General features: G+C 38.5%; 1 protein-coding gene across 1 annotated transcript in view; it reads left to right on the top strand.

Annotated features, from left to right (window-relative positions):
* Positions 1 to 17,847, top strand: part of HERC2 (HECT and RLD domain containing E3 ubiquitin protein ligase 2) — a 228,790-nt gene that overhangs the window by 30,053 nt on the left and 180,890 nt on the right. The window contains exons 4-9 of the mRNA XM_024747286.1: positions 2,009 to 2,146; positions 11,414 to 11,633; positions 14,121 to 14,221; positions 14,711 to 14,867; positions 15,314 to 15,424; positions 15,970 to 16,141. Of these exons, the coding sequence (XP_024603054.1) occupies positions 2,009 to 2,146; positions 11,414 to 11,633; positions 14,121 to 14,221; positions 14,711 to 14,867; positions 15,314 to 15,424; positions 15,970 to 16,141 (899 nt within the window). The remainder of the gene's footprint in view (positions 1 to 2,008; positions 2,147 to 11,413; positions 11,634 to 14,120; positions 14,222 to 14,710; positions 14,868 to 15,313; positions 15,425 to 15,969; positions 16,142 to 17,847) is intronic.

The raw sequence follows: 17,847 nt of genomic DNA, 5'->3' as shown, positions 1-17,847 counted from the left end.
TGGATATTTTTTTTTTTTTTTTTTTTTTTTTCTTTTGGGCTGTGCCTCGTGGCTTGTGGGATCTCAGTTCCTTGACCAGGGACTGAACCTGGGCCCTCGGCAGTAAGAGCACAGAGTCCCAACCACTGGACCGCTAGGGAACTCCCTGGATATTTCTGTAAATGGGGGAGGTACTGTTAACCATAGCTGTTGCAGGAGATTGAAAGAATGGGACACGTGAGGTGTACAGGGGCCTTTTCTTGGGCCTCAGGGGCAGAGGGTTGAGTTAATTACACTGGTCAGTTCCTGGCACACCATTTCCAAATCCATATTTTTAGGTGTTTTCTTTGTAATGTATTTGTTTTTATGCCATTTAAAACATACTGTTGTACAATGTGCATGCATTGTAAGTTTGTGTACATGGAGAGTGTGTGGTTCTTTAGCCCAAGCACTGTATTTTTAAGTTGTGTCCAAGGTCATTAGACTGCTGCGGGTCTCTGTCTTCCACCTCCTCCCAATCCCAGACCTGTGTGAGAGCTCTGTGGGCATAGCCCCTCGGGACGACTGGAGGACCTTCCATGTAACTCAGCTGTACCAGATTGCTCTCCAGGTAGGCTGCGGGGTCCACCCTCCCACCAGCTGTGTCTGAAGATTTGTGCCTCCAGCCCTACATTTCTACTGACACTTGGCATTATTTAGTTACTAAACTCATCATTGAGGGCTTTTTCCCTGGCATGCGTTGTTCTAGGCATTTGGGATATATCAGAGAGCAAAACCAGATGAAAAAGGAAAAAAAAATTACTGCTTTGGAGCTTATATTTTAGCTTTCTAACAGTTGTGAATTTGGTGAGTATAAAGTAATATAATACTTCATTATTTTAATTTATATTTTTCTAAATATGAATTTGAGTATCTCTTCATAGCATTAGCTGTTTGGGGTTCCTTCTGTTGGATATCTGATATTTTTCTGATAGAATTTAGGAGTTTCTTTTGTCCCTTGTTGGTTTTAGGTATTTTTAGATACTCCTTACTGTTTGTGATATGATATATTCTCTTTCACAGATTTAGATGTACAGTTGATGCTGGCAACATGGGTTTGAACTGTACCGGTCCACATATAAGCAGATTTTTTTTTTTCAGTAGTAAATACTGCAGCACTGCATGATCCTTGGTTGTTGGAATTGCTGGACTCGGAAGAACTGCACATGTGGAGGGCTGACTATAAGTTACATGCGGATTTTTGACTGCACACGTTGTTCAAGGGTCAACTGTATATTTCTAATTATGTCATTTAGAAAATAGTTCATTTAGCAAGGGCTTTCTAGGCTAGGACACATTTACACCTCTATGTTAATATTAGTTCTCTCTTAACTTACTGTGTAAGGAGTTTCATGACATTTTTTCTTGACTGAAACTTGTCAGTGGCCTAAAGTCGTGGTTCTCACATTTCTGCTCTATTGCAGTGCTCCTGAATTATGCTCCCTCAGTGGTAGTGGCCCTGTGTAGCACTGGTTCTCAGTTGGTGGTGGAGTAGGGCAATGTATAGAGTTGAAAATGATCATTGAATCATACTCTGATTCCACATCCTTCCTTCCCGTGGACACACAGCAGTTGGGAATCACTGGATGAAAACAGTTAATGTTAATATCAAAGACTAAGTTTCTTAGTTGTGAGATGTAGTAAGAAATTGGAATATTTTGGAAGACATGCTTCAAAGAACAATTGGAATATCGATTTTTTAAATTAAAAGGGTCACTGGGCTATTCATTACTTAATAAATCACACTGTTCCTGTTATGTTGATGAGTCATGTAATTTATTTTTTCTCAACCATCAAATGGTCAGCTAATGATGTGTGTTGTAACTTAACCTTTCCATTTCTGGGAGTGACTGGGAAAGAGATGTTACATTTTAAAAAGCAATTTATACATGTACATTAAAAAATTTTTTTTCCAGATGATGGTGTTGGCAAGTAGATGTTACATTTTAAAAAGCAATTTATACACTTAAATTTTTAAAAAATTTTCCAGATGATGGTGTTGATATGCAGATTGGAACAAAGAAAGAAGATCTAAATGACAAAGAGAAAAAAGAAGAGGAAGAAACTCCTGCACCTGCATATAGGGCCAAATCAATCCTAGAGAGCTGGGTGTGGGGCAAGCAACCAGGTATTATGATCTTCTGAACTTTTGGTACTTTGGAACGATTGATCCAGCGCTCATTTTCTAGATAGAGTAGGTGGACTTTTTTTTGGTCATAGAATTTTTAAAAATTAAACTTAAAATTTTTTTATATTGTAATAGACTGTGCATAACATACATTTTACCATTTCAGTCAGTTTTAAGTATACAGTTCAGTGACATTAAATACATTCACACTGTTGTGCAGTTATGACCACTACCCATTTCCAGAGCCTCTTCATCTTCCCAAACTGGAACTCTGTACTTATTAAATGATAACTCCCCTTTCTTCCCTAGCCCCCTGGGAGCCACTAACTTTCTGTTTTTAGGATTTTGACTAGTCTAGTTACTTCATATAAGTGGAATCATAATATTTGTCTTTTTGTATCTGGCTTGTTACTTTATTTAGCATAATGTCTTCAAGATTCATTCATGTTGTAGCATGTGTCAGAATTTCCTTCCTCTTTAAGGCTGAATAATATTCCATTGTATGTATATACCACATTTTGTTCATCCATCTGTGGATGGGCATTTGAGTTGCTTCCATCTTTTGGCTATTGGGAATAGTGCTGCTAAGAACATAGGTGTACACGAGTTAGAGTCACTGCTTCAATTCATTGCGTATATACCTAGGGGTAAAATTGCTGGATCATGTGGTAATTCTGTGTTTAACTTTTTTTTCTCCAGTTTTATTGAGCTATAGTTGACATAAAGTAGTGTATAGTGTACAGCATAATGGTTTGACTTACAAATATCATGAAATGATTATCACAAAAAGTTCAGTGAACATCCATCATCTCATATAGATACAAAATTAAAGAAATAGAAAAAATATTTTTTCCTCATGATGAGAAATCTTAGGGTTTCCTCTTCTAACTTCCATATTAACATATAGCAGCATTAATTATCTTTATCATGTTGTTCATTACATCACTAGTACTTACTTATCTTATAACTGGAGGTTTCTGCCTTATGACCCCCTTCAGCCAATTCCCCCTCCCCCCACCTGGTAACCACAAATCTGATCTCTTTTCCTATGAGTTTGTTTCTTTGGTTTTGAAGTAGAATTGACCTACTGCATTGTGTTACTCCCTGTTATACGACATAGTGATTTGATATTTCTATACGTTTCAAAATGATCGTCACAATAAGTCTAGTTATGATCTGTTACTATACAAAAATGTTACCTAATTACTGACTGTATTCCCCACACTGTATATTTCATACCCATAACTCATTTTTTTTTATTGAAGTATAGTTGATTTACAATGTTGTGTTAATTTCTGCTGTGTGGCAAAGTGATTCAGTTATACATATACATATACATACATTCTTTTAAAAATTCTTTTCCATTATGGTTTATCACAGGATACTGAATATAGTTTCCTGTGCTATACGGTAGGACCTTGTTGTTTATCCATTCTATATATAATAGTTCGCATCTGCTAGTCACAAACTCCCAATCCATCCCTTCCCCACTCCTCCCCCTTGGCAACCACCAGTCTGTTCTCTGTGTCTGTGAGTCTGTTTCTGTTTTGTAGATAGGTTCATTTGTGTCATATTTTAGCCCTGACTCATTTCCTTTGCAACTGGTTGTTTGTACCTCTTAATCTCCCTCACCTCCCACTTTTCTCCCTACTGGCAACTACCTGTTTGTTCTCTGTATCTTTGACTCTGTTTAGTTATGTTTATTTATTTGTTTCACTTTTTAGATTCCATATATAAGTGAAATCATACAGTATTTGTCTTTCTCTATCTGACTTATTTCACTTAACGTAATACCCTCTAGGTCCATCCATGTTGTCACAAATAGCAAGATTTTATTCCCTTTTATAGTTGAGTGATATTTTGTGTGTGTGTGTATATCTGTATCTATATTTATCACATCTTCTTTATCCATTCATTTATTGATGGGCACATAGGTTGCTTTCATATTTTGGCAATTGTAAACAATGCTGCAATGAACATAGGGGTACTTATATCTTTTCTAATAGGTGTTTTTGTTTTCTTTGTATAAATACCCAGAAGTGGGATTGCTGGATCATATGGTAGTTCTATATTTAATTTTTTGAGACATCTCCATATTGTTGTCCATTGTAGCTGCACCAATTTACATTCCCACAAACAGTGCACAAGGCTTCTCTTTTCTCCACATCCTTGTCAACACTTGTTATTTGTTGCCTTTTTGATAATAGCCATTCTGACAGGTGTGAGGTGGCATCTGTTTCACTGTGGTTTTGATTTGCATTTCCCTGATGATTAGTGATGTTGAACGTCTTTTTATGTGCCTGTTGGCCATTTAAATGTCTTCTTTGGAAAAATATGTGTTCAGATCCTCTGCCCATTTTTTTAATTGGGTAGTTTGTTTGTTTTAATGTTGAGTTAAATGAGTTCTTCGTGTATTTTGGATATTAACCCCTTATCAGATATATTGTTTGTAAATGTCTTCTCCTATTCAGTAGGCAGCCTTATCTGTTTTTGTTTTTTTAACATCTTTATTGGAGTATAATTGCTTTACAATGGTGTGTTAGTTTCTGCTTTATAACAAAGTGAACCAGTTATATATATACATATGTTCCCATCTCTCTTCCCTCTTGCATCTCCCTCCCTCCCACCCTCCCTATCCCACCCCTCTAGGTGGTCACAAACCACCTAGCTGATCTCCCTGTGCTATGCGGCTGCTTCCCACTAGCTATCTATTTTACGTTTGGTAGTGTATAAGCCTTATCCTTTTGTTGATACTTTTCTTCACTATGCAGAAGCTTTTTAGTTTGATGTAGTCCCATTAGTTTACTTTTGCCTTTGTTTCCCTTGCCTGAGGAGACATATCCAGAAAGATATTGCTAGGGCCATTGTCAAAGAGTGTACTGCCTGTGTTTTCTTCTAGAAGTTTTATGGTTTCAGGTCTTACATTTAAGTCTTAAATCCATTTTGAATTTTTTTTGTGCATGGTGTGAGAGAGTAGTCCAGTTTTGCATGTAGAGGTCCAGTTTTCCCAACATCATGTGTTGAAGAGACTGTCTTTTTTCCATTGTATATTTTTACCTCTATTTGATTAATTGCCCATATAAGGGTTCATTCTGGGCTTTCTATTCTTTTCCATTGATCTATGTGTCTGTTTCTGTGCCAGTACCATACTGTTTTGATTACTGTAGCTTTGTAGTATAGTTTAAAATCAGGGAGCATGATACCTCCATCGTTGTTCTTCTTTCTCAAGAATGTTTTAGCTATTAGGGGTTTTTGTGTTTCCGTACAAATTTTAGAATTATTTGTTTTAGTTTTGTGAAAAATGCCATTGGGATTTTGATAGGGATTGCATTGAATCTGTAGACAGGTAGTATGGTCATTTAAGTAGTATTAATTCTCTCAGTATACGAGCACAGTATATCTTTCCATCTGTTTGTGTAGTCTTCGATTTCCTTCATGAGTGTCTTACAGTTTTTTGACTACGGTTCTTTTACCTCCTTAGATTTATTCCTGGGTACTTTATTCTTTTTGATGCAACTGTAAATGGGACTGTTTTCTTAATTTCTCGTTCTGATAGTTCATCATTCATGAGTAGAAATGCAGCAGATTTGTGTTTATTAATTTTGTATCCTAAAACTACCAAATTCATTGACAAGTTCTGGTAGTTTTTTGGAGTGTCTTTAGGATTTTCCATGTATGCTGTCATGTCACTGCAAACAGTGACAGTTTTACCTATTCCTTTACCGTTTGGATTACTTTTTCTTGTTTGATTGCTGTGGCTAGGACTTCACATACTGTGTTGAAAAAAAGTTGTGAGAGTAGGCAACCTTGTCTTATTCCTGATCTTAGAGGAAATGTTTTAGCCTTTCACCACTGAGTATGATATTAGCTCTGGGCTTGTCATATATGGCCTTGATTACATTAAGGTATGGTCCCTCTGTACCCACTTTTGTGAGAGTTTTTATGATAAATGGATATTGAATTCTGTCAAATGATTTTTATCCTTCAGTTTGTTAATGTGGTATAGCACATTGATTGATTTGTGGATGTTGAACCATCCTCGTATCTCTGGAATAAATTCCAATTGATCATGATGTATGATCCTTTTAATGTATTGTTGAATTTGGTTTGCTAATATTTTGTTGAAGGTTTTTTGCATCTGTGAACATCAGGGAAGTTGTCCTGTAATTTTCTTGCCTGGTGGTTGTCTTGTCTGGTTTTGGTATCAGGGTAATGCTGGCCTTGTAAAATGAGTTTGGAAGTATTCCCTCATTTTCTGTTTTCTTTTGTAAGAGTTTGAGAAGTATCGGTATTAATTCTTCTTTGAAAGTTTTGCATAATTCACCAGTGAAGCCCTCTGGTTCTGGAGTTTTGTTTGTTTGGAGATTTTTAATTACTGATTCAGTTTCCTTACAAGTAATTGGTCTGGTCATACTTTCTATTTCTTTATGATTCAGTCTTGGCAGTTTGTATGTTTCTAGGAATTTATTTCTTCTAAGTTGTCTTCGTCTTTCTGTGGTACCAGCTGTAACATTTCCACTTTCGTTTATGATTTTATTTATTTGGGCCCTCTTTATTTCTTGGTGATTCTAGCTAACAGTTTGTTAGTTTTGTTTATCTTTTCAAAAAACAACTGTTGGTTTTATTTATCTTTTCTATTGTCTTTGTAGTCTCTTTCATTTGTTCCCACTCTGATCTTTGTTATTTCCTTCCTTCTAAAAACTTTGGGCTTCATTTGTGTTTTTTTTTTTTTTTTAGTTTCTTGAAGTGTTTATTTAGGCTATCTGGTTTCTTGTTTATTTGAGATTTTTCTTGTTTTTTTGAGGTAGGCATTTATTGTTCTGAACTTCCCTCTTAGAACTGCTTTTGCTACATCCCATAAGTTTGGGTATGTTGTATTTCCATTTTCATTTGTCTCAAGGTATTTTTTTGTTTTTCTTTTGATTTCTTCCTTGACCTATTGGTTGTTCAGTAGCATGTTGTTTAATCTCCACCTATTTGTGAATTTTCCAGTTTTCGTCTTGTAATTGATTTCCAGTTTCATAACTTTGTGGTTCAGAAAGATGCTTGATGTGATTTCAGTCTAATTAAGTTTATTGTGACCTAATACATGATAGTCTGGAGAATGTTTCATGTACACTTGAGAAGAATGTGTATTCTGTTACTTTTGGATGGAATGTTCTGTATATATCTGTTAAGGTCATCAGATCTAACATGTCATATGAGTCAGATGTTATTTTAATGATTTTTCTGTCTGGATGATTTATCTGTTGATGTAAGGGGTGTATTAAAGTCCTTTACTATACTATAATACAATACTATTATTGTATTGCTATCAATTTCTCCCTTTAGGTCTGTTAAGATTTGCTTTATATTTAGTTACTCCTATGTTGGGTGTATAGGTATTTACAAATGTTATATTCTCTTGTTGGACTCACCCCTTTATCATTATGTAATGCCCTTCTTTGTCTCTTATTACACTTTTGTTTTAAAATCTATTTATCTGATGTAAGTATAGGTACCCCAACTTTCTTTTGGTTTTCATTTGCATGGAATATCTTTTTCCATCCCTTCACTTTCAGTCTGTGTGTTGTGTCCTTATGTCTGAAGTGAGTCTCTTGTAGGCAGTATATAGATGAGTTCTTTTTTTTTTTAATCCTTTCAACCACTCTGTGTCTTTTTATTGGTGAATTTACTCCATTTACATTTATTGATAACGTTTGTTTTTATTGCCGTTATGATAATTGTTTTATTCCTGGCTGTTTTGTAGTTCTCCTTTGTGATTTGATGATTCTCTTTAATGGTATGCCTAGATTCCTTTCTCATTATCTTTTGTGTATCTACTATAGTTTTTTGCTTTGTGGCTACCATGAAGCTTACATATAACAGCTTGTATTTATAACATTCTATTTATAAATAAACATACGTTTGAACACATTCTAAGCTTTGCATTTTTATCCTCCTCTCCCATGTTTTGTGTATTTGATGTCATAATTTGCAACTTTTTATCTTATATATCCCTTAATTGTTTGTTATAGTTATTTTTACTTCTTTTGTCATTTAACCTTTATACTCAGTTTTTAAGTTATTAATCCACTACCTTTATTATATATTTACTTTTACCAGTGAGATTTATACTTTCAAATGTTTTCTTGTTACTAATTAGTTCTCTTTCTTTTCAGCTTAAAGAACTCTTTTTATCATTTCTATTAAGGCTAGATTAGTGGTGATGAACTCCTTTAACTTTTACTTGTCTAGAAAACTCTTTATCTCTCCTTCACTTGCTACTTGATATGTTTGTTGGGTAAAGAAGTTTTTTTCATTCAGGCTTTGAATATATTATGCCACTCTCTTCTGCCTTGCAAAATTTCTGCTGAAAAATCTACTTACAGTCTTATAGGGGTTCCCTTGCATCTAACAAGTTGTTTTTCTCTTGCTGCTTTTAAGATTTTTATCTTATTTTTAACCTTTGACATTTTAATTATGATGTGTTTTGTTGTGGGTATCTTTAGTTTTCTGTGGTTTGGAACTCTCTGGACTTCCTGGATCTCAATGTCTGTTTCCTTCCCCAGGTTAGGGAAGTTTTTTCCTATATTACATCAAATAAGTTTTCTGTCCCTTTCTCTGCCTCTTCTCCTTCTGGGACCCTGTGAAGTCTGCTTGATATTGTGTCGTATATCCCTTAACCTATTTTCACATTTTTTCATTGTTTTTTCTTTTTGTTGCTCTGACTGGGTGAACTACAGTGCCCTGTCTTTGAGTTTACTGAGCTTTTCTGCTGCTTCATGTAATGCGCCATTGAATCCTTCTAGCATTTTCAGTTCAGTGCAATTTTATTTTTCCAGGGTATTTTCTCTCCTTATTCGATTGGCAACTTCTGGCTTCTAATTTAGTGATTCATCTTTATTTTTTTCCATTCTACTGTTGAGCCCTTTCACCAAACTTTATTTTGGTTATTAGGTTTTTTGGTTCCAAAATTTCCATTTGGTTATTTTTTTTTCTTTTTTAAATAAATCTCCTTTTCCTTGTCTTAGGTTTTCTATTTTTTCATATGTTTCAAGTGTGTTTGTTTTTGCTTTTTGGAGCATTTTTTTATTGTGGCTTCTTTAAAATCTTTATGAGAGTATTCTAACGTCTTTGTCATCTTGGTGTTTCCATCTATTGATTGTCTTTTTAAAATTTATTTTGAGATCATCCTGGCTCTTGATGTGATGAGTGACTTTCTGTTGAAACATGGACATCTTCACGTTATGTTCTGAGACTCTGTTTGATTGGTTTTCTGTGACACCATTCTGGCAGGGCAAGAGTGTGCTATACCTTGTTACTGCCAGGAGGGGATGGGAGTTCTGCTGGCTCCCCCCATGGTCTCCATGATTTGTTTCTTTGTTACTTTATTTACTCTCCTACTTGTTTCAAGGTATCCTACAATAAATGACTGATTGACTAGGCATTAGGAGTTGGGCAGGGCAAGCACCGTTAGGACATCAGGAAGGAGAGCAGGCTCAAGGGCATGAAGGCTCTCTTTGAGCTTCACGGTTGTCTCTGGGCTTTGCAGCAACGCGGAAGAGAGACGTATTATTATTTCAAAGTAGAAAACATAGTGATTATTTAGGAAGGTAAAGCTTTTCTTAGGCCTGATTTCTGGAAGAAATTCTGCATGGGGGATGTGTAGACAAACTGTCTTTGACAGGGCTTGGCTTGTCTCAGTGAAGTCTCCCATATGTATGCAGGGCCTCAGGCACCTATCAGTGCTGGGCCAAAGGTGATTCTGCAAGGATGCCTGTGAAGGGTAGGGATGGTACTTCATGTATAAATCTTTCTGCTTCTTCATCTTGAGCCTAGTTTGGAATTTAAAGTATTTTTTAAAAACATTTATTAATGTTTTTCTCATATTTTTCTGTTACATTGCTTTTAGTGTTTCTGAAGTCTGTATTTAAAAAAAAATTTTTTTTTCCATTTTTGGCCATGCCGCACAGCATGTGGGATCTTAGTTCCCAGACCAGGGATCGAACCCTCACCCCATGCATTGGAAGCATGGAGTCTTAGTCACTGGACCACCAGGGAAGTTCCAAAAGTATTTTTCAAAAAAAAAAAGAAAAACACACAAAACACAAAAAGACATATTTTTTCCATCTAGTTTTCTATAATGATTAGCCATTTTAGCTAGTGGAGCTTTCCAGACTTAGCATCCAACCTCTGGTGTCTGGATGTGCATCTCTGTGCCATAGTTCCTATGTGTGGAGAGGAAAGCTTTGTCCTGGTGGCCTCCCTAGAGAGTGGAGAGGTGTATCCATCTGATGCCTTCTATGATCTCCTTCTCTCCCATAGGAAAAGCATGTTTAGGTCATGGGTAGCTAAAAAATAAATGTCTTCCGTATAGGGGAAGTCAGTAGGTGTGTGACTTTTGTCTCTTGCTATATGAGGCTACCAGGGCGATGACTGTTTTGGCTTCATAGCTAATAAATATCAGAGATAGAAAAACAAGCATAGGACATCTCCTGCTCTTGTTACCACTGGGTGCTTTATTGGTATAGGGGGTTGGTGGAAGGTAACTTAATTTACAGGTGCTTTATTGGTATAGGGGGTTGGTGGAAGGTAACTTAGTTTACAGTTCAACTTAAGGCAGCTTTATGCTTAATTGTAAGACAAGACTCCTCTTAGTTATTTTCATTCACGTAATTTTCTTCTAGGTACCTAAAAACAAAAAAGTCCTTAAGTGTAGAAAATTTCAAACATACACAGTAGAGAGAACAGTATGATGAAATACTACTTACCCATAGCACATTCTGACTAGTTACTTCATCTTTCTCTGAAATATTCCATAAATGTATTACCTCGCATCAGTCATGTATGCTGGGCAATTTATTGAAACTGTTTTTATTTTGGGTTTGGTTTTATAACATGAAAGTACTGGATGTAGTTTTTCTATCTAGGAAATGTGTTGCTGATAAGGATTGACGTCACAATTTTGTGTTAAAAACTTTTATACCATGTTTACAGAGGGGCAGTGTAACATGGTGGCTAAGAGTGGTCTCCCGTGTGCCATACTCAGCTGGGTGACCTTGGGCAAGCACTCTGTGCCTCAGTTTCCTCCTGCATAGAATGCGCGCACGGTACGACCTCTTAATGGTGCCTGTGAGGATTACCTAATGTGTGTAAGCTGCTTAAAACCGTTTGTGGCACATATTAAGCACTCAGCTATTACCTATTATTGTTACCCATTTTATAATGTTACAACAAACTGTGCCCATGATATTCAGAGGTTGGCTGTTTTATCTTGTGTTCTAGAGGTGAATGAACTGAAGGAGTGCCTTTCTGTGTTGGTTAGAGAGCAACAAGCTCTGGCCATCCAGTCAGCCACCACCACCCTTTCAGCCCTGAGGCTCAAGCAGAGACTCGTCGTTTTGGAGCGATACTTCATTGCCTTGAATAGAACTGTTTTTCAGGAGAATGTCAAAGTTAAGTGGAAAAGCAGCAGCGTTTCTTTGCCTCCTGTGGACAAAAAAAGGTAATATAATTAAGAAAGAATCCTGATACCAGCTAAATATAAAACTCATGCTATTTTGTTTAACTAAAGTTTAATTAAGGCTTTCAGTATAGTCTGTTTTTGTTTTCTGAAATTTTATTCTTTCTTTCCCTTTTTGTATGTTTCATATAATCTGGAGAATGGCTTTCCCAATTTGCTCATAAAGTAACAGGCTATGCTGTAACCTGTACCATTATTTTAAAGACCCTGTTCTGTCAGTAACTGTAGAAGCCAGTCAGAAGTTTAGATCGGCATGTCTAGATTTGAAAACGGGATCTGAGCATTATATTCTTTTTGTTTTGGTACCGGGTAGGGAATTACCACATTGTAGTAGTGCTTAACTAGTTTAGATGCTTCATTTTTTTTCTTCTTAATGTGATTTACTTATTCTTTTCTTACAAGAGATGCTTTTATGGATTCATATGCAGTTGTAAGAAATAATACAGAGAGATTCCTTATACCCTTCAGCCAGTTTCCCTAGTTTTTCACTTGCAAAACTGTAGTACAAAAATCACAACTAGGATATCGACTTTGATACATTGTACCCGTCTTACTCAGATTTCCCATTTTACATGCTTTCAATCCTCTGTGTACGTGTGTATGCATGAGATTTTATCACAGGTGTAGATTTCTGTCAGTACTGCCACAGGGTACAGGACAAGGACCCTTTTTTATAGCTGCAACCATTAACCTGTTCTCCATGTTTATTATGTAACCTTTTGAGGTTGGCTTTTTCACTCAGCATTATTCCTTTGAGATTCCTCCAAGTAGGTGGATGTATCATCATTGTTGAGCAGGATTCCACGTATGGATGTACCACATTGTGTTTAACCACTCAACCTTTGAAGGATATCTCAGTGGTTTATCATTTTTGAGTATTTTGAATAAAGCTGCTGTGAATATTTGTGTACAGGTTTTTGTGTGAACTTAAGTTTCATTTCTCTGGAATAAATGCCTAGGGTGCAATTGCTGGGTCTTACGTTTAGGTTTGTAAGACATTTTCGTACTGATTCCGGAATAGCTGTACCATTGCACATTCTCATCTGCCATGTATGAGTGGTTCCATTTCTCCATATCCTCGTCAGCATTTGGTGGTGTTGTCACTTACTTATTTTAGCCATTCTGTTAGATGTGTAGTGTTATCTCCTAAATTTTAGTAGATATCTTTCCCTAATTTCTCGACTTATTTGGATAGTAGTGGGTTTTACCTTTTTCGTAGAACTGGCTGTGGGTTGGATAGTTGATTGGCGTAGATGGGGGTGTGTCCAAGCTATTTCTATTTCTGTTTTCTTAAATAGCTATAAAATGGAGAGCCACTTGTTGAAGATTTAGCAGTTTTTACACGGTACAGATTTAGGACTGTTTGGCTCTTTCTCCGTGGATGAGGTCACGATTGGCTGAGGGGAACCCCAGCTTCATGCCTCTCCTGGTACAGCTTTCTTAGAGGGTTGTTTCCTCATAGAGCTCCCCAAACACGTATCCTGCACTGCTCAGGATTCATAGACGTGCGCATACCAGCTGCCTCTGTGGGTCCCCACGTTCCTCACTGCTAATTTGACTTGATATTGTATCTTGGGGAGATCATTCTATATGATTGCCCATTTTAAATAACATTTCTCCCTAATTATGAAAGCAAATTAGAGTAAATTTGGAGAGTGAAGTATATAGTAGAAATACATAACAGTATAAAGTTGAAAATAAAATTTCTTGCTACGTATGATTGAGTTTATATTGTACACACATTTTTGTATTCTAGGTTTTTTTTAAAAGGATGATTTTTATGGTTTGTATAACTTCTTAATACGTGCAGAATGAAACCATGTCTTGTTAAATTAACGTGTATAAGTAGAAAAATGCTTAAAAAACACGTGAGAATGAAAAGCACTAAATTCAGGCGGGGTTACCTGCTGAGGTAGTTCCGGCGGGGTTACCTGCTGAGGTAGGTGGGAGTGTGGGTGAAGGAGAAGAGCACATGACAGGGCCTGCAGACCTAGCAGCCACATAGCCCTAGGCAGGGGGAGGGCCAGAGCGGATGCCCAGGCCTGGGGCTGAGCGTCGGCACTTGCTGCCTTGTTTTCTGTGTGCTCCTTACCCCTCACCTGCCTTTTCTTTACTTTGTAATTTGAATCCCCCTTTTACGTTTATCTGTTTATTTCGTTTATCATCTGTCTTCCCCCAACTAATAATATTAGTTCCCTGAGATTATTTCATGAGTGTTTTAGCAAGTCATTTAAAATTCTTTTTAACTGTCTTTTTTTTTCCCTCAAAGAGAAAACTTTTCCTTTACAAAGGACATTTGATAAAAGTCTTTAAAGCGTGAAACTAAAAGTCATTTGTGATCCTGCTATCTAAAGAAACCCATTGATCACATTTTGGAACAAATCCTTTCGTATTACTTATTTTATTTTAGAATTTGCACATGCCTCTGACTGACCAATTCCCACACCCCCCCATGTATGTTGTCCGCAGTTCCCGGCCCACAGGCAAAGGGGTGGAAGGCCTTGCGAGAGTTGGATCCCGAGCAGCTCTCTCCTTTGCCTTTGCGTTCTTGCGCAGGGCCTGGCGGTCAGGTACGTGTGCCCCGCGTGTTCTGTTTCCTGCCACATCAGGGGATGTGGGTTCTTTCCTCACTTCTGCCACCAAGTGCCCCTGGGTTGATCCCATGTGCTCTCTAGGCCTCATTTTCCTTGTTTGTAAAATGAGAGGCTTCACAGTCTGTTTGACTTTGCAGGCCTGTGCTTCTAAGAAAAAAGGTGCGTATGCACATACATCCCAGGTGAACCACCGCAGTGCCTCTGTACTGATTTATTTTCTAGGAGAACCAGAAATTAGAATTGCTCACATGAGAGTCATAAAATAAAGAATTGACGTTGGAGCAACTGTTCAGTGTTAGTCTCTGAGTTCTTGCGGTATCTCACTGAGAGGAAAGTGAGAGATTGAAAACCTGCCAGTGGCATCCTCTCACTCTGGGGATAGGAGACCTGCCTGGGCGAGTGGGGAGAACTCTGTCTGTGTGCTGCCCGGGTACGGGTGGCGTCATCTGCCTTGTGTGTGCCCAGGGGAGGATGCGGACCTCTGCAGTGAGCTGTTGCAGGAATCCCTGGACGCCCTGAGAGCCCTGCCCGAGGCCTCGCTCTTTGATGAGAGCACAGTGTCCTCTGTGTGGCTGGAGGTGGTAGAAAGAGCAACCCGCTTCCTCAGGTCCGTCGTGACCGGGTGAGTTCTTCCTCTCACATTTTACTCTGTGAACGGTTCCAGCATGCTTTGCAGTCTCGTCTCACCTTCTTCTCTTTAGAGCTAAGAAATTTAGTAGGTTGGTTTCTGGAGTGTTTCCAGCGTACCCTCAGGCTCATGATTTGAATAATGATACAAGTAGTTTTATGCTACAGCAACTTGGAATATGTCTTCTAATGTAATCATCATATAGTATCTGAATTAATACTTTTAATAAAAACTTATCTTTACAGGTTAATTGTATGCTTTAGAATCTCTGATTAAATTTGAGTAAGCAAGTCTCAGAAACCTGATTCTAAATAGTAAAAATATATTTCTCCATGGGAAAGGGAAGGTACTTAATTAACATTAACAACATGCTTGTTTTAAGTATGCCGTCTTTAAGGTCTGTCGTTACTTTGTCCCTGCATCCTCTGCTGTCATTTCAGGGATGTTCATGGAACGCCTGGTACCAAAGGGCCAGGAAGTATCCCCCTGCAGGACCAGCACCTGGCCCTGGCCATCCTGTTAGAGCTGGCTGTGCAGAGAGGCACGCTGAGGTGAGGGGTGCCATAGGCTGGGAGTGCTGTAGGGAGATGCCTCTGTATCTGAGCAGCTGTTGCATTTCATTGAACTATTTGTGACTGTAGGAAATGTGTGGTGGTCTGTGATCAAAGAACCATGTCCCAGACCCTCTATTTTCAGACCTGGGTACACTTAAGTTTTCTTCACTTCCTTTTTTGTGTTCAACTTTCTAGTAGTTTAGGAACTGTTATTTCTTTTCCCTCTCTCTCTTAATTTTCTTCAAATAGTTATTTTTATTCCATTAATTTAAGCTCCTAGAAATTCCCTGTAGAAAGTGCTATTTGAGCTTCTTAACTGGTTTTATGTTTCTCATCCACAGAAGGTAGATGTCTTGTGCTAAAATCTTGGCATTGATTTAGGGATTTTACTGCCAAGAATTGTTTTCAGGGCCTTGTTTTAGTTTCCTTTCAAATCTAAAGTATTTCTTCAGTTTTATTTAGCTGTCTGCTTTTATTTTTTACAGACCATGGCAAAAAATGTTAAAGTTTTTACTAGAGAATAAAGATAATTTCTCTTCCAGCCAAATGTTATCTGCTATCCTGTTGCTGCTTCAATTGTGGGACAGTGGGACACAGGAAACTGACAATGAGCGGTCTGCCCAGGGTACCAGCGCCCCCCTTCTTCCTTTGCTGCAAAGGTTCCAGAGCATCATGTGCAGTAAAGATGCCCCCCATACAGAAGGTGACACTCATGTAGGTATCATCACGAGACTTTGCACTTAAGTAGCTCTCTTCATTTCACTTATCCTAAAGGAGTTAGCCTTTTATAAACAAGACCAGAGCACATTATCTGTGGTGGTAGTTGCTTCTGGGGGGAGAGTGGTTTTGGCCATTAAAACAGTGAATCAGAGACTTCCCTGGTGGTCCGGTGGTTAAGACTCCGTGCTTCCACTGCAGGGGGCACGGGTTCAATCCCTGGTCGGGGAATTAAGATCCTGCAAGCTGTGCGGTATGACCAAAAATAAAGAAAAAAAACGAAGCAAACAGTGAGTCAGGTGTGGGATTGGCTATGGCAGGCCACTGTGTAGGTCACAGTTGATACAGCAGAACATCGCATGATCACATTCGGATTCTTTGCAGCAACTAAGGAGTGACCAGAGCCAGCTGTGTTTTATAGACCCTGGCCCTTTATGTTCATTTTGGATTGTGTGTATTAGGACCATGTTTCTTAACAAATATCAGCTTGTGCTTTTACAGAGATCCATCTGCTGCCTTGCTGGCCATGCAGTTTTCTTTCTGCTACGCTGGAGCCCCTGAGCCTTTTGTGCGTTTAGCGCTTTTGTGTTCCCGGCAGCCAGTCGTGTTGTGGTTTGGCTGTGATGCGGCTAACCGAGTTAGTAGCGGCATGAAGATGGGTAAAAATCCTGATGATATTTCAGAAAGAGTGCGTTCTTACGGCGCCTGTGGTGATGACATGGGGCCATGGCGCAGGAGCGAGGCTCGGCTGGCGTGGGAGGGAGCGCGCGTCTGGTTCAGAGGAGCTGTTCTGCCATGATACCTCACTCTGTCTGCATTGAGGGCAGTTACTGTGGGTTGGTGTTGACCCTTCCAGGGCCCAGGCAAATCTTCCCGCTCTGTCCTCCTCCACGTGCTGTTTATGGACGGCACCTCCATTAGCCAGCAACAGCTGCGTTGGCAGCGTGGAGCCAAGTCTGAAATGCACAGTTTCAGAAAAATATTAGAAAAAGAGTGTTGGAAATAGCAACTCACTTTGTTGGCCCTTCCTGAGTGTGGGGCACCACGCAGAGAATGTCACATAAGTCATCACTGTGTTTAGTCCCAGGAAGCTGAGGCTGGTGGCAGAGCAGGGCCCGCCCAGCTCCACACCCCTGGGGCTGTGGCTTTTTAGAGGTACAAGTTTGATCTTGCAGGTCTTTTCTGGAAAGACTTAGCTATTCCGTTATGAAGTTTCAGCCTAATTATTCTTTCACTTTGCAGTCTTTAGTGATAATAAAGCTATTCTGGCTTCAGAAGAATTAGAATTATTACTTAATGTGCAAATAAAATTAGGTTTTCTGATGAGTGGGCAGCATTTAGATTAAAGTAAGTGGTTTTTGTTTTCAGTTTTCAAAGCCAGGTTGAGGTACAGTGCTTTGTTCCCAGGAAGATTGCTCTGAGTTCTTTCGAGGGTCCTTGGGGTAGTGAACCTGAGGACGGTCGGGCTGTGTCTTTTACCTGTGTGGAGTTCGCACACAGGTGACGGATGTGCAGATGTGTGGGCACCACTGTGTGCGGTGCGTGTATAGATCTCAATGCGTCAGCAACACTTCTTACTTGATAGCCAGAAAGGGGCAGGTTTACAGATAATGTCTAACTGTGAATACCAAAATATAAAGAGTGGTTAAAGGCTAACTGTGTTACTTTAATTTTTCCCACCGTTTCTGAAGATGTTTCTTTAC

Source organism: Neophocaena asiaeorientalis, unplaced genomic scaffold (assembly GCF_003031525.2).
Source record: "Neophocaena asiaeorientalis asiaeorientalis breed wild unplaced genomic scaffold, Neophocaena_asiaeorientalis_V1.1 scaffold236, whole genome shotgun sequence".
NCBI classification, from domain to species: domain Eukaryota; kingdom Metazoa; phylum Chordata; class Mammalia; order Artiodactyla; family Phocoenidae; genus Neophocaena; species Neophocaena asiaeorientalis.
This window is presented reverse-complemented; position numbering and strand designations above follow the sequence as displayed.